Source organism: Rhinolophus sinicus, linkage group LG10 (assembly GCF_036562045.2).
Source record: "Rhinolophus sinicus isolate RSC01 linkage group LG10, ASM3656204v1, whole genome shotgun sequence".
In the NCBI taxonomy this organism is placed as follows: domain Eukaryota; kingdom Metazoa; phylum Chordata; class Mammalia; order Chiroptera; family Rhinolophidae; genus Rhinolophus; species Rhinolophus sinicus.
Genome location: NC_133759.1, coordinates 40,426,980 through 40,454,668, shown reverse-complemented (window position 1 = coordinate 40,454,668; position 27,689 = coordinate 40,426,980). Strand labels below are relative to the sequence as shown.

Below are 27,689 nucleotides of genomic sequence, written 5' to 3'. Positions count from 1 at the left end.
ACCATCCCACCTAAGCACTGTCGTTGGCTGCCCTGTGGGTCTTGCCATTCATTTGCTGATTTTTTACTGTAGCCAAAGCAGCAACCAGCCATGCCAGCCAGTCCCTAAAGGACCTTCTAGAGATGGATTTGACCTCCAAAACAGAGGTTAGAGTCAGGAACAAGTCCAGTAGCACAAGTTCTGACATAACACCTGTCAGTAGGCCTTACCTGGATCCTTCCGGGGACGAGGTTATCCGAGGTGGTGAATATGAGCTGCTTGGCGCTGGATGTCTCCGGGGAAGCCAGGATCACCTTCCCAGTTCCAGCTCCATCTGGGCTGGTCAGGATGAACTGCTGCTTGGGGGAGCCGGAGGCGTCCACTGCGGTGACTATCTGGATCTTCTGTCCTGTCTGCTGGTCTGTCACAATCTACAAGACACAACATGGAGGCTGCTCTCACGGGGCATCGTGTGACTCGTGCAATCGCAGGTGGTACTCAAAGCGGTCACTGCCCAATGCCATCCTGGGTTCCATGCTGGTCCACGATGCAGTTTCACCAGTGCACGGTGAAGTGAGAAAAATAAAACACAACAGTGAGCTTTTCAGAAGCCAATTTTCATAAGGCTAATTTATTCTAGGATGTTATCATTCCCGCTATTTTTAGAATTAAAATGCCCTTTGGGGTAGGAGAAGGGGGAATTGGATGAAGATGGTCAAAAAGGTACAAACTTCCAGTTTTATGATAAGTAAGTCCTGGGGATGGAATATACAGCACAGTGACTATAGTTAACTCTGCTGTACTGTGTAGTTGACAGTCATTAAATAGAGAGCAGATTCCAAGAGTTCTCATCACAAGGAAAAAAATAACTTACTTTCTGTGTTTGTATGAGATGAAGGATATTAACTAAACTTATGTGGTAATCATCTCACAATATATGAGAGTCAAGTCATTATGCTGTATACCTGGAACTTACGCTGCATGTCAATCATATCTCAATAAAACTACAGAAAGAAAAGCTCTTTCTTTTATAAAATGAAGACAGTAATAAATAGTAGATGATAAATTTAACTTAAAAAGATATCCTTGTCCTAGGCATAATAAAAATATGAACAACTCTAATTTTGAAATGCTACTGATCAACAAAATACAGAAACCTAGGACTGACTGCTTTAAAGAAGGGTTGTTTCTGAAGGGAAGGGCCTGTAAATAATCTTGCCTTGGGTGATAGCACACAGGGAGTCCTCTGCTAACATATCCCCAATTTCTCCCACTTCCTGACTCAGAGGCCTTTCAGAATAGAAACGACACCTGATTCAGGGGTAGATCCCCAGGGCCAGCACAGGGCCTGGCACCTGCAGAGAAGACTTGAAGAACAGATTGTAGAAGCAATGAAGGCAGTGGCTGCTGACTTTGCAGAAGTCCTGCCCCTGATCCCACTAGGGTCTCCTACCACCAGAGCTCACTTCTTCCCAGAGTCCTTAAGTGCATCAGTCAGGATTAAAACAGATGTCATGGCAAGGGTGACTTGTCTTACTTATTCAGAAAGTTCTTTGAAGCTGTTTGAGTCCCTGCCCTGCCTCTCTCCCAGGTTAAATGCCCCACTTAGAGCACTGCCCACCTTCTCCCTGAGGACACCAACAGGCCTTCACTGAAGACAGGAATCTTGGGGCTCTGGGCAAGGGGAGATGTGCTTTACCTCTGGTTGGAACTCAGTTCCTACAGCATATTTATGGGCAGGTCTGGCATCTGCACGTCTTGATAGACGATGCTTTGTGACATGGAATATTTCCACAGCTGAACAGGAAACTCACACAGAGTCTAACACAAGAGCTTTGCCAACTGTTCAATATGGAAAACCAGACAATGCTGGTTGGTTCAAAAGAAAGTGACATAGGCAAGAAAGATGCAATCACTTAACACATGTTTACTGAGCACCCACTATGTGTCGAGCACTGTTCTCAGTACTAGGGATAGGGACATGAACACCCAAAGACCCACCTTGTAGAGCTAACCTTCTAGCGGGGAAACAGACCGTGAGTACTCATATTATAGTACATCAGTGAAGTAAGTGCCATAGAGAAAACTAAAAGCAGGGTAAATGGACACAACATGACATGGGGAAGAAGCCAAGGGAAACACTTTAGGAAGAAAGACCTCTCTGAGGGAGTGACGATGAGCAAATACCTGAATGATGCAAGAGAGGAAGCCATGCAAAGATGTGACAAAGTGTGTTACCAGCTGAGGGCACAATAAGTGCACGACCAGAAAGAACAGCAGACTGGGGACAGAAGACACAAAAACAAATCCTTAGCTGATGGCTGGGCACAAACCCCAGTAAATCATCATTTCCAATTGAAGGATCAAAAGATCTTTAAGGCTGAAGAAGAACAGATTGAGAGAGAAGGAAAGGAAGCACGTTTCATTGTTGTAATCTGTGGCATACCCAGAGTCCCCTGAAACACGAAAACATGACACAAAAAACCTTGTAAAAAGAATTCTCTTTTAAAAAACTCTCCTACCCAATGATCAACTGAAAGACTGGTTGACAAACACTTCTCTCAGATGCCATAGATGGGACTCCTGCCTTAGGCAAGAGGTCAGCACAACGACTTTCAAAAAGCCCTTATCACACTGAGATCTGAGTCAAATGTCTGACTTCCTTTTCCCGTCTCCGATTCTTATTTCCTTCCTAAACTGTTTTCCCTGCTAAGAAACAAAATAGTTGTGTGAATTAGAGGGCTCTTCAATGACCAACTACAACCAAAGCAAGGCTAGTAAGTCCTTCAGCCTTGGTGTGTTCAGAAATAACACACACTGAGCCTGGGGACACACAGTAACTGGCGTGTCACTTCCTTTTATGTTATTCCCAGGTCCTCTTGGTTGAGGCAAGGCATGTATGGAGCCGGGGAGGAGCTGGAGGACTGGGTCTGGACAGGGACAGTTGCTCTTGGTGACTGTAAAACATACCCCAAAGCCCAGATTATTTTCTCCCCCGCCAAAGACCCCGCCATTGAACATGAGTTCAATGAATTATTTATAAAACATTAAAAAAATTTTTATCCTTCTCTCCCAAGATATTTGCATTTTCCAGTTAGATACTGCCTCCATGAAAAAACTAAACATGTAAGCAGAAAAAAAAAGAAAATTCCCCAAATACCCACTGGAATCCCCGGGGTGACTATGACGCAAACCAAGACCTTCCACAGCTGAACAGGAAACTCACACAGAGTCTAACACAAGAGCTTTGCCAACTGTTCAATATGGAAAACAGGTAGTCTCCCGTTGAATGAGACCAAGGAAACACCAAACTGAGAAAATGTATCTAGAGTCATTAACATTTAAGTCTCTTGTGGAGAAGTGGAAGTGAGGTGTTATGGGTTGAACTGTGTCTCCCAAAAGAGATGGTTAAGTCCTAACCCATGGTACCTGTGAATGTGACCTTATTTGGAAACAGGGCATTTGCAGATGTAATCAAGTTAGGATGAGGCCATATTGGATTAGGGTAGTAGGCCCTAAATCCAACGACTGGTGTCCTCATAAGGCCATGTGATGTCAGAGACAGATTCCCATAGGCCCTGTGATTTCCACTGCACAATTTTGCACAGTGTGGGAATTTTTAGGAATGCACATGTCACATTATAGCAGAGCTGACTGTATTCTACTTGCCCAAGGCTCTCTCTAGTTCTATCTCCAAGGACCTCAATGTGACCTGACACACTGCCGTTCTCCTCCATGTTACCCACTCTCTGTTCCAGCTAGGTTGGGCTCACCGTTTCTGTTGTACAGAATAACCTGCAAATGGACCCCCTGAAGGTAAAAACCGGCCACTGGATAACTTGTTTCACTTCCAAAAGTTTAAAAATTTAAAAAACTGGATGCCAACATCTGAAAATAGAATTATTTCCCATAAATATCGGACCTACAGTTCTCTTGAAAAACTGGAAGCTCTGGCCATCCAGGGCCCAAGTTCCCCCATGTCAACAGCTGACTGGGTGTGACTGCCTCTTTAGATGGGACACAAGCTCTCTGGTTTGTCCCAATCCCCACCATGTCCACGTGATCCTGTAAATACCTGAGTTTGTGATCCTGAGATAGGGTTTTGCAGCTGGAGCTGCAGATGGAATGCCTGCTCTACTGCTTCCCAACTGTGTCAGCATGGAGCAGTTATACGACCCTTCTGAGCCTCTCTTTACACATTCATAAAAAAAAGATTATTAAGAAAGTGAAATGATACGATGTGTGTGAAAGTACTTGGTATACCGCCCAGAGCATAACAGGACCCTAATAAAAGTATTTCCTTTCTCTAAGCTCTCACATACTTCGCTCCTCACTTGGGAAGTCATGTCTTAGCTCTTTCAGCTTATCAAATCTTTCTAAGTGGGAAAATCAAGACTTTTTACTATAGCTCAATTAGTCTTTCAATCATTCCTCAAATACTTACAGAGGTCTACTCTGTGCCAGGTGCTTTGCTACATTACAGGCATTATGGAGATGGTTCCTGCTTTCATGAGGCTTTTAGTTTACTGGAAGTGACTGGCAAAAAACAAGTAAACAGACCAGCCAGTTAACAATTTCAGTTTATATGATATGTATTGTGAGGGAAAAGATCAGGTTGGGGTTAACAGAGAATAACACAAAACACTAACTTTAGAAAGAGGGTAAGGGAAGGCTCTGTGAGGAGGGGGCATTTAAAACAAGATTCAAGGCTGAGAAGAGAGACAGATAAGGGTTTAGGGAAAACTGTGTTCTAAGCAATAGGAAATGTTCTGGCATATGGAAAACCCTAAGAGAAAGCAACTCTTAGAACCGATCTCAGGACCATGACAATGAAGAGTAGCCCAAGGAGCCCAGACAGAGAGGTGGATTGGCCTTGCTGGGAGTAGGGATTTCATTTAAAGTAGTACCATCAGAGCCATTCAGGGGATTTCCCCTCCTAAAATCAGGTCTTCAAGTTTCTTACACTATTTTATATCTATCTTATACTATTATTAATAGATATGCACGAGTGCACACACACACCACATACGTGTGTGTGTATAAATAAATATATCAAATTTGTCAGATAATTAAAGGTCAGGGTATATTACAGCATAAGGGGAAAATAGCAAAGATGATTAAATTAAAAATAAAAAACCAAAGGAAATCTATTTAAAAACACTTTTGAACCTATGCAAAAATATAAATGATTCCAGTCAAGATGGTGAAGTAGGTAAACTCTGTGCTCTCCGTCTCCCACGACCACATCAAAATTACAACTACAGAACAACCATCTTCGAGAATCACATGAAATCTAGCTGAGAAGAAGTCCTATAACTAAGGATATAGAGAAGAAGCCATGTCAAGATTGGTAGGAGGGGCAGAGACGTGGCATGGCCTGGTCCCACACCCACGAGATATTTAAAAATTGGGAGAGATATCTCAGCTGCAGAGCTCCCCCCTGAGGAGCGAGGGGTTGTAGCTTCCCAGCCCAAGATTCCAGGGCTGGAAAGAGAAGTTCCTATAACTTCTGGCTGTGAAAACCAGTGGACTATGGCTGAGTGAGGAAGAGGTCTGCTGGAGTCCCAGGTGATCCTTTTGAAGGGCGTGTGCACAGACTTACTTGCTGATGGACTCACTCGCTCTGAGCTCCAGTGTGGGTGCAGCAGCTCGAAAGGCACCAGAGACATACAGGGAGGAACTGAGTTGTCTGACTTCAGAGTGAGGGCTGAAGGGACAGCTTTTTCCCAGATAGAAGTGCTGGCAGAAGCCATTGTTCCTTTGTTGAGTCCTTCCCTTACCCAGCCTGTAGGTGCACCCCGGCACCATATCTGAGTCTCCATCAATGTGGCCAACACTGTTCATTCACCCCACCCTGGTGATTCCCTGAAACCCGGCCCCACCCAACTTTTGGGTCCACCCAAGCTGCTTCCAGTGGGTTTTCCATACAAATGGCCTATCTTGGCGAATGCTGCGGACGTCCCTAAAATCTCTCAAACATTTCTGGCCTCTGTGTGTTCTGCACCTCTTGCTAAGCAGCCCCAAGCCTGGCACTAGCAGCAGCCAGCCTTAATTTTCAGCTTAGCTTCTCCCAGGCACCTCTAAGCCCAGCACAAGTGGCAACCACCTGCAGATCACTTTGTAGCTCATACCCAGTGGCCCTGGGTAGGGCACAGGCGGCAGCTGAAATTAGTCTGCACCAGAGCCCCTCCCTTGAGGCCGCAGAACCAAATACCTGATGGTCAACTTCAGACCCCACCAGAGCACCACCCCATCACCTCCACAAATGACACCTCCAAAGGGCAGACTCAGCAGGCACTAGGGCCCTTCTAACGTGAGTCCTGCTCCACAGAGTTGGCCCCTGCACAACAGTGCCTTCCCTGTAGTCACAGTCAGTCCTCATACTGACATGCAAACCCTCCCACTGGCGTGCAAACAGCAACCAGGTTCAACTACAACAGGAGGGCACACACAACCCACACAAGGGACATACCTGCAGCACCCAGCTCAGGTGACCAGGGCGACTGCACCACAGGACACCTACTACATAAGGCCACTCTACCAAGACCAGGAGACACCGCAGCATTACCTAATACACAGAAACAAACACAGGGAGGCATCCAAAATGAGGAGACAAATAAACATGTCCAATGAAAGAACAGACCAGAAGAACTAACCAACATGGAGACAAGCAATCTACCAGATGCAGAGTTTAAAACACTGCTTATAAGGATGCTCAATGATCTCAGTGAGAACTTCAACAAAGAGATAGGAAACATAAAAATGGAGATTAAAAAAATAAAGAACCAGTAAGAAATGAAGAACACATTAGAAGGAATCAATAGTAGATTAGATGAAACAGGATCAAATCAATAATTTGGAAGGCAGCAGAAAACATCCAATCCGAACAGCAAAAAGAAAAAATACAAAAAAAAAAAAAAAAAAATGAGGATAGTTTAAGGGGCGTCTGGGACAAACAACATCAAGTGTACCAATGTTCACATCATAGGGGTACCAGGAGGAAAAGAGAGCAAGGAATTGAAAACCTATTGGAAGAAATAATGACAGAAAACTTCCTTAACCTGGTGAAGGAAATTGACATATACGTCCATGAAGAACAGAGAGTTCCAAATAAGATGAACCCAAAGAGGCCCACACCAAGACGCATCATAATTAAAATGCCAGAGGTTAAAGACAAAGATGGAATCTTAAAAGCAGCAGGAGAAAAGCAATTTCCTACAAGGGAGCTCCCATAAAATCGTCAGCTGATTTCTCAACAGAAACTTTGCAAACCAGAAGGAACTGGCACAAAATAGTCAAAGTGATGGAAAGCAAGGACCTACAATCAAGATTACTCTACCCAGCAAAGCTATCATTTAGAATTGAAAGACAGATAAAGAGCTTCCCAGACAAGAAAAAGATAAAGGAATTCACCACCACTAAACCAGTATTATTAAACCAGTATTACAAGAAAGTTAAAGGGATTTCTCTAAAAAGAAAAAGAGATAAAAAATATGAACAAAATGGTAATAACTACATTTATCAACAATTACTTTAAATGTAAATGGATTAAATGCTTCAATCAAAAGACATAAGGTGGCTGAATGTAAAAGAAAACAAGAGTCTCACATATGTTGCTTACAAGAGACTCACTTCATATTAAAAGTCACACACAGACTGAAAGTAGAGATGGAAAAAGATATTTCATGAAAATGGAAATGGAAAAAACAACAAAAAAAACCCCAAACAAAACTGGGGCAGCAATACTTATACCAGACAGAATAGACTTTAAAACAAAGGCTATAACAAGAAACAAAGAAGGACCCAGTAATTCCACTTAAAACCTAGAACACGAATTTGAAAAGTATAACATGTGGTTAGAGCTAGAAGAGCTTCAAGACACAGACTCTCTGAGGAGGAATATCTAAGGAAGCCCCAGTCACTAGACAAAACCAAAGACACTAGAGGAATTTGAAATGTCTGGCATCTACAGCTATAGGAAAACATTAAATACAGCTCAACCCCTAGCCAGATTAATATAAATCCTCATACTAGAGGTTTCTTTACCTCAGTTCCTATTACCTACTACAGCTAATACTGTCTGGCATTCAACAGAAAATTTACAAGGCATGCCGAAAGGCAAGAAAAACACAATCTGAAGAGACAAAACAAGTATCAGAACCAGAATCAGACATGACATAAATGTTGGAATTATCAAAGAATTTAAAACAACCATGATTAATATGTTAAGGTCTCTAAAAGAAAAAGGACAACATGCAAGAACAGAAGAGAATGTAAGCAGAGATGGAAATTCTCAGAAAGTAGGAATGCTAGAAATAAAAAACTGTGACAGAAATGAAGAATGCCCTGATGGGCTCACCAGTACACTGGACACAACCAAGGAAAGAATCAGTGAGTTTGAAGATAGGTCAATAGAAACTTCCCTAAACTGAAATGCAAAAGGGAAAAAAAGAATGGGAACACCCTCCCCCCCCAAACAACAACAAAAAAAACACCCCAAACAGAATATCCAAGAAGTATGGGACAATTTCAAGGTATGACATATGCGTTATGGAAGCCCAGAAGAAGAATGAAAAACTATTTGAAGTAATAATGACTGAGAACTTTCCAAAATTAATGACAAATACCAAACCATAGATCTATGAAGCTTAGATAACATCAAGCAGAATACTGAAAAACTACATTTAGACATATACTGTTTGCCAGAGCAAATACAAATGAAAGACAAGAGGCTTAATTCTTCCTTTTGAAAATAAGGGAAGAGATTTCTACCCCCTCTCCCTTTCCTTTTAGAACTTGCTCTGTCCTTTTCATACATACACAAATCTCTGTAATGGTTAGGTAAGCCTCTTGCCAGTCTCAAAACACAGAAATGTTTTCTCAAGGACTTGGGACCCATCTTTTTGAAATGCAAGCTTCAGGAGATACAGCTCCCTTATTTCCCAGTTCTGTGAGAAAAAGAGCCTAACTAGATGGGCACCTTGCTCCCATTTGCAACTTACTTCCTGTGATAAAGAAGTAAGAAGTTTGTCCTCACGCCCCTGAATTAACAGAAGGTAAAATAAAATCTTGCTTTTATTCCTAATTTGTCTAAAAAATAATTGTTTAAGTTAATATTAGTACTAATGCACTGAATGTGAAATGAAGGACAGCAATGTCACAGGAAGGGGAGGGAGGAACAGGGAATACCCTGCTATAAGGTTCCTGCATTGTATGTGAAATAGAATAGTGTTGTCTGATGGTGGACTTAGATTAGTTTAAAATGGATATTGTAAACTCTAGGGCAACAACTAAAAACATTTGTAAAGAAATATATTTGATACACTAAGAAAAGATATAAAAGGGATCATATAAGTTACTCAGTCAAAACCAAAAGAAAAAGAAGCCTCTGGCAACAGATAGAAAAGTTACACACATGTTTGATATTAATCCAAATATATCCATAATCACTTTAAACGTGAAGGTCTACATACACTAATTAAAAGACAGAGACAGTCATTTAGATAAACAAAAAGAAAAAAAAGAAAAACCAACTATAAATTGTCTACAGGAAACTCTAGACATAGATTAAAAGAGAAAGATACCATGCTAACACTAATCAAAAGACAGCTGGAGTAACTATATTAATTTAAAGACAAAGTAGACTTTAGAACAAGGAAAATAACAGGAAAAATAAAGAGAGACATTACATGATGATAAATGGATCAATTTCCACCAAAGACAATAATCCTAAGTGTGTATGCACCTAACAACACAGTATCAAAATACGTGAGGCAAAAACTGACAGAACTCCCAAGGAGAAATAGAAAAATCAACTGTGACAGTTGGAGATGTCATTTCTCCCGTCAGCAACTGATGGATCAAGCAGGCAGGAAGCAGTAAGGATATAGTTGACCTGAACAGCATCATCAATCAACTCAATATAACTGACATTTATAAAATAATCCATCGAACAATAGCAGAATACACATTCTTCTCAAGCTTGCATGTAACATTCATTAAGACAGATCACATTCTGGGCCATAAAATACACCTAAAAAGAAAAACAAAGGAATCATAAAGTATGTTCTCACGTCGTAAGAGAATTACACTAGTAATCAATAATAGAAAGACAGCTACAAAAATCCCCAAATATTTAGAAATTAAACAACACACAATGACACATGGATCAAAGATAAAGTCTCAAGAAAAAATTAAAAATGTTTTGAACTAAATAGAGCTCACAACAGAGGTCTGGGCCATAGATACCATTTGGGAGTCACTAGCATAGAATAGCATTTAAAGCCTAGGGTTCTGCTAGAGAAAATACAGAGAAGACAAACTGGCCCCAAAGTGCAATCCTGAGGAATCCCTACGTTTAGCAGTCTGGCAGAGAAGGTGCAGGAAAGAACTACAGCCAATATCATACAAGTTAGCCCAGAATTATTTCCTGAAAGTTTTATGACTATGAATCCTTCTATAAAACCAATACTTAGCGATTGATCTGGGATATTTCAGAGCAGTGGTTCTGGAAAAGCCTACTATTTTAATATATGTATTTACCTTTGGATCATAAAGTACATTTAATGTAATAAGATAATCAAAATAAAATTAGACATAATTTTTTAAAAGCCTGTTGGTTGTAAAGTAAATGGGATAGGGGTACAGGAAAGGATGGGGAGAGAGTCCTTTCTTATTTATAATTACATAAAATTTGAGTTATTAGTTTGGATATTCAAAAACAGTAACAGAAATGCAAAATTTACACAGCAATGATATATCATTTCACCTCGAAAACTGAAAGATTAAAATGTACATACTGCACAATATATAGGTGAGTGTGTGGGGAAACAAGCACTCTCATATCAGGCTGGTAGTTGGCACAACCTCTTTGGAAGGCACTCTGGAAACTACTGTCAAAATTACACATGGACACACAGCTAATGTCATACTAAGTGAGAAGCTGAAAGCTTTTCCTCCAAGATCAGGAACAAGACCAGGATGCCCACTCTCCCCACTTTTATTCAACATAGTATTGGAAGTCCTAGTCAGTGCAATTAGGCAAGAGAGAGAAAGAAAGAAAAGGCATCCAATTTTAAAAGGAAAAAGTAAAACCGTCACAATTTGCAGATGACATTTTATATAGAAAACCTTAAAAACCTCATCAAAAACTGTTAGAATAAATGAATTCAGTAAAGTTGCAGGATACAAAATCAATATACAAAGGTCTGTTGTGTTTTTATACACTAATAATGAATTATCAGAAAGAGAAATTTAAAAAAATTCCCATTTACAATTGCATCTTTTGGATAAAATACCTAGGAATAAATTTAACCAGGGAGGTGAAAGACCTGTACACTGAAAATTATAAGACATTAATAAAAAAAAAATCAAAGAAGACACAGATAAATGCTCATGGACTGGAAGAATTAATATTGTTAAAATGTCGAATACCGTATGATCTCACTTATATATGGAATCTTAGAAACAAAACAAAACAAAAAAACAAGAGCTCATAAATAAACAGCACAGATTGGTGACTGCCAGAAGCAGGGGTGAGGGGGTGAGCGAAATGGGTGAAGGAGGTCAAAAGGTACAAACTTCCAGTTATAAAATAAATAAGTCCTGGGGATGTAATGTACAGCATGGTGACTAGTTAATACTGTATTGCACATTTGTACGTTGCTAAGAGAGATCTTAAAAGTTCTCATTGCAAGAATTAAAATGGTAATAACGTACGGTGATGAATGGTAACTAGACTTATTGTGATTATTTCACATACATACAAATTGCGAATCATTATGTTATACACCTGAAACTAACATATATTATATTTCAATTACAGCAGCTCCTCAAATAACATCATTTTTTGTTCAATGTTGTTTCCTCACAATGTTGATGAGACGCTGTAGGAACTTAACTCTTGTTAATATCAATTAGCGTTCTGGTAAAAATGGTTTCATTATAAGTCATTTCACTTAACAGTTGCAGAACCTACTGAGGACATTAAGTCAGGACGTACCATATACCTCAAACAAACAAAAAATTACACATGGACACACCCTGTCCCCCAGCAAGCCTACTTAGAGGAACTGGTCCTACAGAAATACTCTCACGTATGCTAAATCAAGCAGGTAGATGTTATTCATTGCAGCATCCATGACATGGGACATCAAATCGCAACTCAAGAGAAAGGAAGCTCTGTGTATACACATAGAACCACCTCCGAAAGACAGTGCTAAGAAAAAAAGAGTAAGGTGCAGAAAGAGTGGGCAGAATGCTGACACGCATTTAAAAATATGCTGTATGTATTTATACATATGCTTGTAGGTGTATACGCAGATCACATATCTGAAAGAATAAGTAATACAGTAATGGTGGCTACCTCTTGGGAGACACTTAGGAAGGAGCAAGGGAGACTCATCTTTTACTCTGTACCCTGTTTGGTGTGATTTTGTTCCTATGTGCACCTATTACCCATTCAATACATACAAACAAACAGCTCCTACCCTGTTTCCCTGTATTATATTATTTATTATATTACACCTGGTATTATTATATTAATATTGTAATATATTATAATTATATATTATACCTGGTGTTACAGTAAAATAAGACTGGGTCTTATATTAATTTTTGCTCCAAAAGATGCAGTAGAGCTGATGGTCCGGCTAGGTCTTATTTTTGGGGAAACATGGTACAAGTACCTGAGCAAGGTCACTAGAACATCAGAGTGAGAAAGGAAACATCAGATGGTTGTGGATGTGGAAAGGATGGAGAACAGATACTGGCAGCTCGAAGAAGGGATGTGTAGGAATGCAGAGCTGGCAGAAGGGAGAAGCAGGCAAGAATGGAGAAGGGGCTGCTATAGGAGCCCCGGTGATCTCCAGTGTGTCAGATTTGGCACAGGACATGTTCAAGTGTGTTTTTCTTTTAAACTACCATGTTTCCCCGAAAATAAGACCTAGCTGGACCATCAGCTCTAATGCATCTTTTGGAGCAAAAATTAATATGAGACTCAGTCTTATTTTAATATAAGACCCGGTCTTACATAACATTACATAATGTAATATAATATAGTATAGTATAGTATACTGTAATGTAATATAATATAATATAATATAATATAATATAATATAATCCCGGGTCTTATATTAATTGTTGCTCCAAAAGACGTATTAGAGCTGATGGTCCGGCTAGGTCATATTTTCGGGAAAAAATGGGTATCTTAATCTCTTTGAAAGCTGGATTAAAAAATAAAGTTTGAACCTAATTTTATGTAATCTGGGAAGCAATAAAGAACACAATTTGGAAACCATTGGCCTGGAAAGATGTGCATTATGAAGAAAACTTGTGAGATTTCCTGAGAAGCTGCTTTGTGCTTGGGTGGCTTAGATTAAGCCTCTTTCTCAGACAAGTGGGGCTCTCCTATGGCTCTTCTTAATCCCCCATCTCCTTCCCACAGCTCCCACTCTAGACTGCTGTATCCCCAAAAACAACAGCTCTCAACCCCAGCCATAAGGCTACCCCCCCACTCTGAGGACTGCTACCCTTGCCACTTGGCCCCGAAGCCCTTTTGCAGCTATTAGGATAACGGGACACTAATGAACATAAGTCTATGCTTCAGTTTAGCCTCTGTTGACCTGCATAACTAGATATGTTGGTTTTGCTGATTGCCACACCTTAATTATTATTATCATTATTAAAAACAGTAATATAAACCCCGGAATGGGAAAATATAGCTATAAAGGACTTAACTGGGACAACTGATGACATTTTAGAATATGGGCTGTGGGTTAGATAATGACATGCTAGATGTCATCAAAATGGCAGCGTGAGGTGAGCCTCTGTAAAGCTCCCCTAGAATTGACAACTAATCGAACAACAATAACTCCACAAAGGACTCCCTGCACAGCAGACAGGCAAGACAAAGAGGCCCACTACTGAATTCACCTAAAGTTGGGCGAATTGCACGAGTGGGGTAGGAGGGAAGGGAGATGTGAAGAAACGGAGCCGCGCGGGCACAGGACGCAGACCTAGCTCGGTGCTCCGAGCTCGCTACTTCCCGAAATTACTGCAGCTGCGGGAGAGAGAACTAGGACTGCTAGGGCTCCGCTTATGGCCCACAGGGCTGAGGGGGCAGCATACAACACGGCTGAAACCACGCTCACGGCAGAGACCTCGGAGATAATGGCATGCTTCAATATTAAATTTCCTGATTTTTTTTTTTTTTAGTATTAAGATCACTTATCACTTTATTAATTCACTAAGCATTTATTGACCCCTACTGTATCCTAAACATTATGGGGGGAACAGAGATACAATCATGAATAATAAATTTCCTGATTTTGATAACTGTATTGTGATTATGTAAGAGAATGTCATTGTTCTTAGGAAACACATACTGAAGCATTCAGGGCAAAGAGATGGGATGTCTCTAATTTATTCTTAAGTGATTTAGAAATATATACATACATAGACTCAGAATGTTACAGCAAACGATTAGTGAATCTGGGTAATGGGTATACAGGATTTCCATGTACTATTTTCTGTAAGTTTGAAATTATATTAAAAAAACACATTAAAAAATCATAACTCAGTTCCTAACATTTATTGATGTTTGCTTCCTATGAGATTACAGGAATTATCTCATTTAATCCTTTTAAAACCCTATAAAATAGGTACAATTTTTATTGCTCTTTTACAGCTATACATACAGGTTATGAAATCTTTCCCCAGGGTCACATAGCTGAGTGGAGACAAGATCTGACCCCTAAGTCTGTTCCATTCAGAGCCAAAGTTTAAATGTTGCCTGGCCCGTCATCCTGATTACACAATCTTTCCCTCCCAACCTTATCATAGAAGGCACTATTTGGATTCTAAGCATTGTTATTCATTCAAACACCATAGCATTTATCCTCTTCCCCGGCCGGCCTCAGAGCATGGGAGAGGCATCTAGAGTCAGGCTTAGAAATGAAAACTTCATCAAAGCTATGAGCACCAGCATCAGGAACCAATAAATTATCCTACAATCTTAATTTTCCTTAAAAACAAAAGAAACCTTGAAATACAGTCAGTTCAGTTTCTCTTTTCCAGGGTTAAAAAAGTTATAAAATGGGGCACTGGATTTGACTTCAAGTGGGGGCCCGTACTCTTAACTACTAGGACATACGGCCTCTCAATTTGGAAGCACATAAGTAACAAAATGGTACTTCATCCCAATAGTTGGAAACAGCAGTGTAGACTTTTATATTAAAAGTTAGTTCAATAAATGTAAACTTTTTCTTCTTTTCCTTTTTAAAGAATAAAGTTGTGCTGTACTTAATGCCCAAGAAGCACAACCCTTTAGTGAAACTCTTAGGCAGGTGGGGCTGGTGCAGGTACCTGAATGCGCTGAGGTGAGGCTACCGCAGAGTCGGTGGAGATTATCTGGATGCGTGGGGAGGGGCTGGTCATCCCTGGAGATTCCGGCCGAGAGGTCTGTGTACGTGGTACCTGTGGGTGAAAAGTGGGCTGGATCACAAGGGGCTCAGAAAGATGCCCAGTGCTAAACTAGTGTAGTTCTAAAGTGTGGACCCAGGATGATAAAGGAATCAAAGAGATATTGATCCAGGATGGCACAAAGCATATATAATCATAAAATAGCTCTTTCTAATGTTGAAAATGCAAGGAAAAAACAAAAAACAAAGAAATTGTCAGGTCTGTTCTGCACAACTTCAATAAAATAAAAGCGACCAAAGAATGTGATGAATTTTTTCACTGTCTCCAAGCTGTAAAACACTCCTTTAAGAGCAGAGTTTCCAGAAAGAATGCTCTAACAGCACTGTAGAACTGCGGGCATTAATACTTGTCAAAGAGTCCTGGTAACCCTCCAGCCCCACAGAGATGAGGCTGGGAAAAGCCATCAGAAATAAGAGGGTCTGGAATTTAGTCAATACCCACCAAAGCAAGGCTCAAAATTCTGAGTGGGCACCTGAAGCGGGCAGGTATTTTTCCTTGAAAAAAAGTATGTTATGAACCAATGTTTTATAAACTCTTCCAAAAAACAGAAGAGGAGGGAACACTTCCTAATTCATTCTATGAGATCAGTATCACCTGATACCAAAACCAGACAAAGACATCACAAGAAAACTACAGATCAATATTCCTTATGAAAACAGGTACAACAATCCTCACCAAAACAATGGCAAACCAAACATATAAGCATATAGATTATACAATTATCTGTCATGACTAAGTGGGATTTATCTCAGGAATGCAAAGTTGGTTCAACATATGAATCAAACACTGTAATACAGCACATTAAAAGAATAGAGAACAAAAATTACATGATCATCCCAACTGACAGAGAAAAAGCATTTCACAAAATCCAATACCTTTTCATGGTAAAAACACTCAGCAAACAAGGAACAGAAGGGAAGTTCTCAACCTGTTAAGAGTAGGCTTGGGCAATAAATTGCAGGTAATTTTGGTCAATTTCAGCTCTTAGAACAGTAGCAGCTACTCATCCCCCACCTCCACCCAAAGCAAGCAGCTGTGTGTGCACTGTGTCCCTGAAGCAGCCTGCACACAGCTTGTGGGAGCTAGGGTGGGCAAAAAGGACCCTAAAATTATACACACACACACTAGAATAAATGAATTCAGCAAAGTAACAGAATAGAAAGTCAACACATTGAACCATCTGAAAAGAAAATTACAAAAATAATTCCATGTAACAGCATCAAAAAGAATAAAATAGTTAGGAATTAACATAACAAAGGAGGTGAAAGACTTGTACAATGAAATCTACAAAACATTGCTGAAAGAAATTAAAGGCATAAATAAATGGAAATACATTCCATGTTCATGGATCAAATGACTTAATTATTGCTAAGATGTCAATACTACCCAAAGTGATCTACAGATTCAACGCAATCCCTATCAAAATCCCCAAATTTGCAGAACTAGAAAAACCTGTCCTAAGATTCATATGGAATGTCAGTGGAACCCCAAAGAGCCAAAAATACTTTTTTTAAAAAAAAATTTATTGGGGTGACAATTGTTAGTAAAATTACATAGATTTCAGGTGTACAATTCTGTATTACATCATCTATAAATCCCATTGTGTGTTCACCACCCGGAGTCAGTTCTCCTTCCATCACCATATATTAGAGAGCCAAAAATACTTTGACAAAAAAAACCCACAAAAAACAAAGCTGGAAGACTCACACTTCCTGATTTCAAAACTTGCTACAAAGCTACAGTCAATAAAACAGTACGGTACTGGCATAAAGAAAGACACATAGACCAATAGAATAGAACAGAAATCCTGAAAATAAACCCTCAACATATGGTTAAATTATTTTTGACAAGGGTGCCAAGACCATTCAATGGGGGAAAGGATAGTCTTTTCAACAAATGGCGCTGGGAAAACGGTACATCTAGATGCAAAGGAATGAATCTGGACTCTTATTTAACACCATATACCAAATTTAACTCAAAATGGATGAAAGACCTAAATTTAAGACCTGAAACTATAAAAGTCTTAGAAGAAAACATAGGAGAAAAGCATCACAACATTGGATTTGGCAATGATTTCATGGATATGACACCAAAGGCACAGGCAACAAATGAAAAAAACAGACAAATTAAACTTCATGAAAAAATTTAAAAATTTGTGCATTGAAAGACAGTAACAATAGAGCAGGCAGCCAACAGAATGGCAGAAAATATTTATAATCATGTATCTGATAAGTCATTAATATCCAGAATATAAAGAGAACACCTAAAACTCAACAACATAAAAAAAACCCCAACCCAATTACCAAATGAGCAGAAGACATGAATAAACATTTCTCCAAAACAGACATACAAATGGCCAATAAGCATATGAAAAGCGGCTCAACATCACTAGTCATAGGGAAATAAAAACCAACTACCATGAGGTAACATGTGACACCCATTAGGATGGCTACTATAAAAAAAACAAAAAACAGAAAATAACAAATAACAAGTGTTGGCAAGGATGTGGAGAAATTGGAGCTGTACACTTAAATATAGTTAAGATATTAAATTTTGTGTTATTTTATCACAATATAAAAGGGAAAAATTAACTCAAAATGGATCAAAGATTTAAATATAAGAGCTAAAACATGCAGAACAAAATATAAGTATAAATCTTAGTGAACCTGGATTAGGTGATGGTGAGAAATTTTTTTTTCAGAAGCATTTCGTTGAATATAATTTAGCATAGTGATAAAGTCAATGTGGTAACAGGACATAAAAATATTAGATGCATTTTTGACGACTTGAAGTGGCTGCTTTCCATTCTTCTTGCCTGCCTTTTCAGTACCTGATGTCTGTCTTGGCCCCCTCCTGCCTTAGTCTGCTTTATACTCCTTCAATCAGCTTACATGGAAAGGACAGGATCACCTCGTTCACACATGTATGAATGCCTGACAACACCCAGGTGTGTGTCACACGCTAGCCAGAACACTTGCACTTTCGACAGGAAAACTGCTAGTCCAAAGGACTTAATTAAACCGTGAGCAAGCTGGGTGTAAAAGTATGTTTGGACATAGGTCTTCTAGGGCATAGTCTCTCACACTTACAGGGCAAATATCAGCTGTGCCATTTTACATCTTTTCTAAAGTTAACCGTGCTTTCCCAACACACAAATGTTTCCTGTCGAAAGACAACACACAAATGTTTCCTGTCTAAATAGAGTTTTAATAAAAGCCCTGATCCTCTGGCAAGGGCTTTCCTGGTCCCTCAGGTTGGGATAGGCATTCTGCTCTGGGCTCCCAGAGCTGCTACATGTAGGACTCTCCAGGGCACTTACTGTAACTGCCTGGTGAAGCCGACCTCAGAGGGACCATTTCCTGTTTCTCCTTTTACTCCAAAGGCGAGGTACATGTTAGGCTCACAATGATTACTTAGTGAGTGAACACTTCGGGAATGAATAAATAGTTCTTGATCGTGGGACTGCCTAGACCTTTCTTTGTCTTACTCTACTCTTGTGCCTGTCTGCTAATTAGGAATCCTTCATATACTACACAACACCCGCCTTGGAAGTTTATCATATAAACCAAAAAGTCCTGGCTTCCACTGACACACGTGGGTTTATGAGACTAATAGGGAAGTTCATACATTTTCACTGTAGAGTGAGAAGCTTCTCTATTCCATCATAACATAACATTGCCGTGGCAGCATTTTCTTTTGAAATAATTCTGAGGAAAAATTTCTGTGGTTTACCGCAGATAGCACTGGGCTGATGAGCAAATATTAAGAGTTTCTAAACTGTAATTTATTCTGGGTTTTGGCTGTAAGATTCCCTTGGATTATTAATAGGGCAACAAAGTTCACACCCTGTGAAAAAAAACAGATCATGCAGACCTAATATGTTACAAATCTCTATCAGGAACTTCCGATCTCTCTTTAACATTCCCAGTGAAATAATGAACAACGTAAATGCCTAAGTGGGTAAAGGGTTTCAGGCAGGGGACACCTCCAGCCTGAACTGAAATGTACCACATCCTCCTTTTATTTTTTATTTCAAAGGACCATTAAATAGTAAGTGTAGTGAAAGGTCAGTGGGCAAAGAATTAAACGCTCTTTATGCTGCAACTTGAATCACAGAAAGAAGAATCCACAGGAGGCTGCTGGCCTTTGAGGTGCTTACCCCTCCCTCACCTCACACAGAGGATTAAAACCTTACAACGACGGACCGTATGCCATGTTCCTCAAGAATTATTTCTCTTGATGACTGGTAAGCTCAGCTCTTCTCTTACTAGTACAAATAAAGTCAATGAAGGAATCAAAGCTGAACATTATAAATCAGCCTCCTATATATCAAAATTGATTAACCACTTTCTTAATTTTCCAGTTGATAATATGTTTAAAAAGATAAAACGATAGCCCGGAATTTCCTGGCACAAAAACAGATCCAAAGTCAACCACCACTATCCACAATTATGTAAAACGATGAGGTGTTTTAAGAGCAAGGAGGGTCACAAACTCTCTGTTCATAGGCAGATGAAGCTGCTGAAAACAACAAACAGCTTTTGCCCCACCTGAATGTACCCAGCACACTCAAACATAGTTCCTATGAAGAAATAATCGGCCAGGTGCTAAGCAGTAAAAAGACACTAAATTGAGTTCCTTCAAATACATACTAGGTGCCTACATCCACTGCTATTTCACCAACTGCTCTAAAAATAAGTGCCTATGAAATACAGTGAATTACAAAGACTTCCCTCCAGAAACAGAGAATGAGAACAGACTTCAGTATAGCAGTCTGTTTTCTTCAGGACACTTGTACTTACCATGCCAAAGGTTCCCCGCAGATTTGTTTACATTTTTCTTCAAGAACCTTCCAGACCAGTGAGTCCAACCCAAACAGGCAAGGGTTGGTTGGGGGAACTCACAGGCATTTGCTTTCAAACTGCCAATGCAGATTCCATTCACCAAAACCAGACAGAGCTGTTTAAAGATGCCCTTTCTATGACCCTGCTCTGCTGAAGGTCAAGTACACTATCACTCCATGTAACTAAGGAAGCAAAACTGACATGTTCCTGCTGTTTCACCAGCTGCTGAAGCAGTTTGTCTAATAATATGATTTAATTGCTTCTAGGCAAGATGTACTTTACTTTATGAAGTTCTCCCTTCAACTGGATTGTTGCCTTTGCTAAATGCATCCCCTGCCCCTTAAAGACCACCTTTCCTGAACTGAGAGCTCACAAGAAAGTTACCATGGAGTCCAATCAACTCAGAATAGTTTTAAAACTATAACGAGTGGAGGGAAGATTTGGAGAACTCACAAATACCACATTCTGCATGCAGCATTTTCAACTTCACAGTACATTAAAGCCAATAGTTTTAAAGATATGGGGGTATTTGTAAGTTCCTCATTCATTCAAAGGGAAGGCAACAACATAACAGTGTGCATTAAGTACAAAATACCCACAGAAATAACAGCACTGGGCTCATTTAACAAACATTTGACTACATCCACCCAGCCCATAAACACAGGTTAGAGTTCTAGCCTCTGCAGCCTCCCATTCTGGCGAGATGAACACAGGTAGGGCTATAAGAGACCATGGAATGGCTTCAAGTCTAAGCCTCACCTTTCCCACAAGGCCATAGAGGAAAAGGAGCTCCTGAGGTCACAGTGAGTTAGAGGTGGGGCTGGAACTAATAATACCTACATTCTCTGGCTGCAAGCCAATAGCACCTGCCACTAAGCCAACCTATAGCCTCCTGTTTGACATGGAGACTCACTACCTGTTTTAACACCTCCATAAACAACTAACATGAAGGGAATACCGGTTGATCAAAAAACAAACAAAAAACTTGGGGGAATGGTAGGAAGAAAGAGGTATTATGGATATTTACTTTTATATAGGGTGGGGGGGAACGTTTGAGAAAGGAAATTAAAAAAATAGTTCATACGGCTATAAATGATGAATTTCCACTTCAAAATATGTGTATGTACTAACTTAAAACAATCTAAGAGATATGTCGCCCCTTTTTAAATTCTAGCACAAACCCAGACACCCCAAACCAAAAGGCAAAAAATTAATCAAAGGGGAAAAAAAGAGATGAATCTCCATTTTTAAAAGGGAGATTAAAGTCCCTCCACCTCAACTATTTAAAGTTCTAAGAAACATAATATTCTATTCACTAAGTACAGTCAACAAATGATGTATAAAAGGAAAGATTAATCGAAGTATGCAAAAAGCTCCAAGGTCCAACTGTTGAGGTCAGCAGGTTTGCTTTTCTCACCATAAACTTTTGTTCATGCCCTCTGACCTAGTAATTCTACTTCTGGGAATCCACCTTACACAAATTATTCTAAAGAGAGAAATGGCTTTATCAGTGTATGATCCTAAATTATTTTTCTTGTTTTTTTAAAGATTTTATTGGGGAAGGGGAACAGGACTTTATTGGGGAACAGTGTGTATTTCCAGGACTCTATTGGGGAACAGTGGCTGGGAGTTCAGTGGCAGCTCAGCTCAAGGTACTGTGTTCAATCTTAGTTGCAGGGGGCGCAGCCCACCATCCCTTGCGGAGTCAAACCGGCAACCCTGTGGTTGAGAGCACGTGTTCCAACCAACTGATCCATCCGGCCGCCTGGGAGTTTGGTGGCAGCTCAGCGGCAGCTCGTTGTCTTCATTCTAGTTGTGGAGGGTGCAGCCCGCTGTCCCATGTGGGAATTGAACCGGCAACCCTGTTGCCCAGAGCTCACACTCTAACCAACTGAACCACCCGTCCGCCCCCTAAAATTACTTTTCTAAGGAATACAGGAATTCCCTCTCTCAGGGCTCCAAATGAGGCAGAGCCCACCTCCAACTGTAGAAGAAAACGCCAGACACTTGTAGACCTGGCCTCCCTTTGGGGGCAGAGGCTCAGTCAGATGCACCAATCTGAGACTTGGCACTGGCAGCAGGAGCCCCATGTCTGGCCTCAGCGCTGTGGTGTGCTGCCACAACTTCACTAGGGCCGATGCTTTGGTCAGAGATGTTTTCTGTGATAAATTATCACTATTTTGTCCCATGACATACCATAGGAAATCATTTTGGTGCGATCCTTCAACGTGAGGTACAGCTCTTTTACAAGGACATCATACTTCCTCATTTTCTCCTTTTTGACAATTCCTCTTGTCAATTTTTTTCTCTTACCACGTTACAAATAAGTCTAGTCTTACTGATTCTAACACTAATCTAATTCCAGTTCCATTGTTTACATTTCAACTACAAAACAGCTTCATTTTATTACTCTTAAAGTCATCGTTTATTTAAGTATGTGCAACTGTCTCACTTCTCCATTGTATCTTCTGTGATACTGTCTTTCCCTGAACATAAGACCTAGCTGGACCATCAGTTCTAATGCGTCTTTTGGAGCAAAAATTAATATAAGACCCAGTATTATATTACATTAAAATTATTATATTATATTATACCCGGTCTTATAGTAAAATAAAACTGGGTCTTGTATTAATTTTTGCTCCAAAAGACGCATTAGAGCTGATGCTCCGGCTAGGTCTTATTTTCGGGGAAACACAGAAGCTGTGTCTGAGTTTTTAAATGAAATACATATTACTTACTTTATAAGTTACTTTCCTTTTATTTATCCTGCATATAGTTACTGCACTATATTGATTTTTTGAAGTTATTTGTGTATAAATGTTTCCTATGAATATCATTTTGGCATAGTTAAAGAGTCATTAAAAAAATACTGCAATAAAAAGGGGGCACTGGTTCTAAAGGAACTGAAAACCCCGGAAGGAAGAGTCACACAGTATATACTCAATAAATGCTTGCTGAATAAACAACTGAGCTAATCAATGGCCCAGCTACTTCTTTGCATATAAGGCTATGTGATTGCTAAAACACTGTTTAAAAAGAAACAAAAAAAAAAGAAAAGTAAAAACGTGGAAGATAAAATTCAACCCAGATAGCTTTTTATTCAGCAATTCCACTTCTAGTCTACAGAAATATACCCACACACGTGAGTCCAAGGAGGCATCATATAGAAAGATGTTCATTGCAGCATTATTTGTGTTCAAGAAAATTTGGAAACAACTTAAATGTGCTTCTGTAATGGAGTGACTAAATAAATATAGCTCTAACCTATGTAATACTATATTGTAGTAAAAAGAATTATGTATATTGTTATACCTGAGACAAAGTAAAAAAAAAAAAGCAACTTGCAGACCATCATATCTAGTGTTATTTCATTTACGTTAAATTTAAAACCCTCTATATTTCTATAGTTACATACACATGAACATAAACACTTAGGAAAAAAACCTGGAAGGTAAACACACCAAACTAAAAGTAAACAAATTTCAAAGAATTGGTATCATACCAACTGGATTTTCTGTTTATACTGTAATTAAGTTTAAAATAAAAAGATAATTATAAACCCAGAGCTATAAAATTTCTAGAGAAAACACAGGAGAAAATCTTTGCGCCGTTGGGTTAGGTGAAAATTTTTAGATATGACATCAGAAGCATGACTCATAAAATAAAAAATTGATAAATTAGACTTTATCAAAATTAAAAAAAATACCTACTCTTCAAGAGATACTGTTAAAAGAATGAAAAGGTAAGCCACAGACTGGGAGAAAATATTTGGAAACCATTTATCTGATAAAGGTAAATTCACGTATACAGAATATATAAAGAACTCTCAAAACTCACTAAAAGCAAACAACTCAATTTTTAAAATAGACAAAGGATTTCTCAGCTACTTCATCAAAGATGACATATGGATGGCAAATAACAAACATAAAGGTGCTCAACATCATTAGTCATTAGAGAAACGCAAATGAAGACCACAGTATACACGGACCAGAATGCCTAACATTAAAAGTCTGACCTCAGCAAGCGTTAGCAAGGACATAGAGCAACTGGAGCTCCTGTATACTGTTGGTAGAAATATATGAGTACGACTATTTTGAAAAACAATCTGGAAGTTTCTTAAAAATTATCATGTGACACAGCAAGTCCACTCCTGGCTATCTACCCAAGAGAAATAAAAGCATGTTATCATAAACACTTTTACACAATATTCATAACATCTTTAGTTATATTAGGTTGGTGCAAAAGTAATTGCTGTTTTTGCAATTATTTTTAACCTTTTAAACTGCAATTACTTTTGCACCAAACTAATAGTAAAAAAATGAAAACAACCCAGTGTCCCATCAATAGGTAAATGGATAAAAAAGAAACTGTATATCCATACACTGGATATACCATAAAAAGGAATGAACTACTGATACATACAATACCTAAGCACATAGATTAGTCTCAAAATAATAATGCTGAATGAAAGAAGGCAGACCAAAAAGGGGAACACATTGCATGATTCCTTTCATAGAAAATTCAAGAAATGCAAAATAATCTAAAATGATTGGAAGATTAATGATTGGTGGCTACAGCTGTACTCAGAAGACAATATATGCAGCCCATTGTTTATATTAGAAAAGAAGGCTGAGAAATCAGCAAGCTAAGATCCATCCTAAGAATTTAGAAAAAGAATATGTAGATAAGTGTCAAGAAAGGAGAAGGAAAAAAAAAGACAAATTATTTGGAGATAAACCAACTCTTTTGTGAAACCAATCAAGGAATAAAAAGAGATGACACAAATAACATTAAGAATGAAAAGGGTTATAACTAGAGATGCTTCAAGCAATGCTAATAAATTTGAAAACTTAGACAAAACAAATTCTTAGAAAAAGGTATAACATTAAAAGTCAATTACAAATTAAAAATCTGAATAGTCCTTTAAGCATTAAAGAAATCAAAGCAGTAGTTAAAAATCTTTCCAAGTCTTAGTAGTTCTGTTGAGTTCTACAAGCATTCAAGGACCAAATAATCCCAATTTTACATAAATTATTATGGAAAGTAGAAAAGGAAGGAACATTCTCCCAATTCATTTTCTAAGGCTAGCATAACCTTAAAACTAAAACATAAAATAAATTAAAAGTCAATTTTACTCATGAACACAAATGGAAAATTCCTAAACAAAAGGTTAGCAAACTGAATAAAGCATGCATGTGTGTGATGATTGAGATTAAATCCAGAACAAGATGGGTTTAACATTACAAAATCAATCTAATTCACCATATTAACTGATCAAAAGAGAGATTATATGATCATCTCAGTAGATGCCCAAAAAAGGAAAAAAAGTGATAAAATCCCACTTCTACTGAACGGAACAACTTTTCTTCCAACTAGGAACAGAAGAGAATGTCCTTAATCTAATAAAGAATAAAGGCTCATTGCAAAACCATACCTATTAATAAATTGTTGAAAGCATTCCTTTCAAGACAAGGAAAGACATAGCTTTAAAATAAACAACAATAAAAATATTGGCAACAAGGCATCTACCACCCCTCAGACAGGAACGTGAAGAATTCTTGCCTGGAAAAACTGAATGGCCCTGGAAAAGAAACGTATAGATAGTGACATCTGGGGCACGCTTCAAACAAAATGTGTGGGTGCCTATCTAATCACCCCAAAGCAAAACCAAACTAGTTGACAAGCCTTACTCATGTACAAAAAAAACCTTTTATCTTTGTTTTCATTTTAAGTGCTTCATTCTTTAATGTGAACCAATTTAAGAAGCATGACTAGCTATTTGAGGAAAGCAACCAAAAAAACCAAAAAGGAACTTGGATAAAACAGCAACTATGTAAGAAGGAAAGGAAAACTGAAGAAAAAAGAAAACAACAAAAACAACAACGCTGCAGTTGCCATCCTCATAGAAATAGACCAAGCTATTCATCCATAGGACGAGAAAAAGTTATCATATGGTTGCATCCGGTTCTCCCACCGCCCCCGCAGCCGATCGCAGCAGCTCCCACCGCCGAAGGAACGCGGCTGGGCCCAGCTTTCTCAGGCTCTGGCGCAGTCTCCCGGCCTCTAGCTCTGGGACCCCGGCTCCCAGCCCCCAGCCCCGGCAGGCGCCTGCCCCGCGCCACCACCGTGCTCAAAGGAAGGTCAGCTTCGCAGAAGGAGCAGGGGAGGAGGGGCTCAAGAGATCGGTGAGGTTGTCAGCTAAACCTGCTCCTGCGAAAGTGGAAATGAAGCCACAAAAGGCGGCAGGAAAGGATCACTTCAGACCCCCCACAAAAGTACAAACAAAAGGGAAAAGAGGAGCAAAGGGAAAACAGGCGGAAGTGGCTTACTAAGAAAGTAAAGGTTTACTCGCAGAAAAACAAGGCGAGTCCAGCTTCTGATAAAGCAGGAGAGAAAGAAGCCTAATCTGATTAAAATCAAATACCTGCTCTCATCAGTGGTCTTTGTCTCCCTTCTTGTAAAATCCAGAGGATTATTTTATCAACTATTTTGTTGCAAGTTTTTTTTAGTAGCTTAAAAATGTTCAGATACATTTTTAAGGAGGGAATCCCACCTTATCCCATTTTTAAAATGTAAAATTTTGAGAGGTGAAATCATTTGCTGGTTGACTATTTTTTGATACAACTAAAAAATAGTGGGATAGTGAATGTAGGAGCTTTGATTGTCTTGGGTGTCGATAACATTTCATAGATGGGGGTAGTTTTTTATCTTGTTACACAAAGCATATTGAATGGCAATTTGAAGTCACAGTCATGCATTTAACATGCCTTGAACATTTTAAATGACTTCTAGTCCCATGTTGTTTTAGAATTGTTTCCTAAAGAAAACCACTCCTTGATCTGGGCTCTGTGTCAGAATCAAGTGCACTCTCTTACATCTTTGGGTGATGCTACCAGTTTTCCTAGTAACTGTTAATGTGCTGTGAAAGATTGAAAATTTGAGTACGCGTGATACTAAATGTGAATTACTCATAGTAGGACTTAACAGCTTATCAACATTGGAAGATACTGGTACTTGATATCCTCTGAAGGAAAATTTGCTTCCAAATTTTGAGCTGGAACAACTGTTTAGAAAACAATCAGAACTACATGGCTTTTTAGATATTCAGTACATAACATTTAGTACATACATTAAGAATTGGGTGCAAATTGAAAAATGTCTGTGTATTGATTCTCAAAGCCAATAAAGTTTCAATTATGAAAGAAAAAGTTGCTATAAAGAGAAATAGAGGTCCCTAAAATTAAGGTAGAAAACAAAAACAAAGTTGAATAAACAAGGAGAGGATAGCAGCATTAGGAAGGAGCTGGGTGCTTACTATTTGCCACAATGCATTACCGTATTTTGCTGTGTATAATGCTCTCCTGTGTATAATGCACACCCATTTTG

General features: G+C 39.1%; 1 protein-coding gene across 5 annotated transcripts in view; it reads right to left on the bottom strand.

Annotated features, from left to right (window-relative positions):
- NR2C2 (nuclear receptor subfamily 2 group C member 2) overlaps positions 1 to 27,689 on the bottom strand; it is an 83,719-nt gene that overhangs the window by 31,092 nt on the left and 24,938 nt on the right. For 4 of the 5 annotated variants that reach the window (XR_002138648.2, XR_002138647.2, XM_019746967.2 and 1 more), the window contains 2 exons: positions 15,343 to 15,453; positions 210 to 410 (listed from right to left, as the gene is read on the bottom strand). Coding sequence is in view for 3 of the 5 variants with exons in the window: in XM_019746954.2 (XP_019602513.1) it covers positions 210 to 410; positions 15,343 to 15,453 (312 nt within the window). In the remaining 2 variants the exon portion in view is untranslated. Of the gene's footprint in view, positions 1 to 209; positions 411 to 15,342; positions 15,454 to 20,261; positions 20,284 to 27,689 lie in introns of those variants that run through there. The other variant, XM_074312948.1, reaches the window with a different exon arrangement.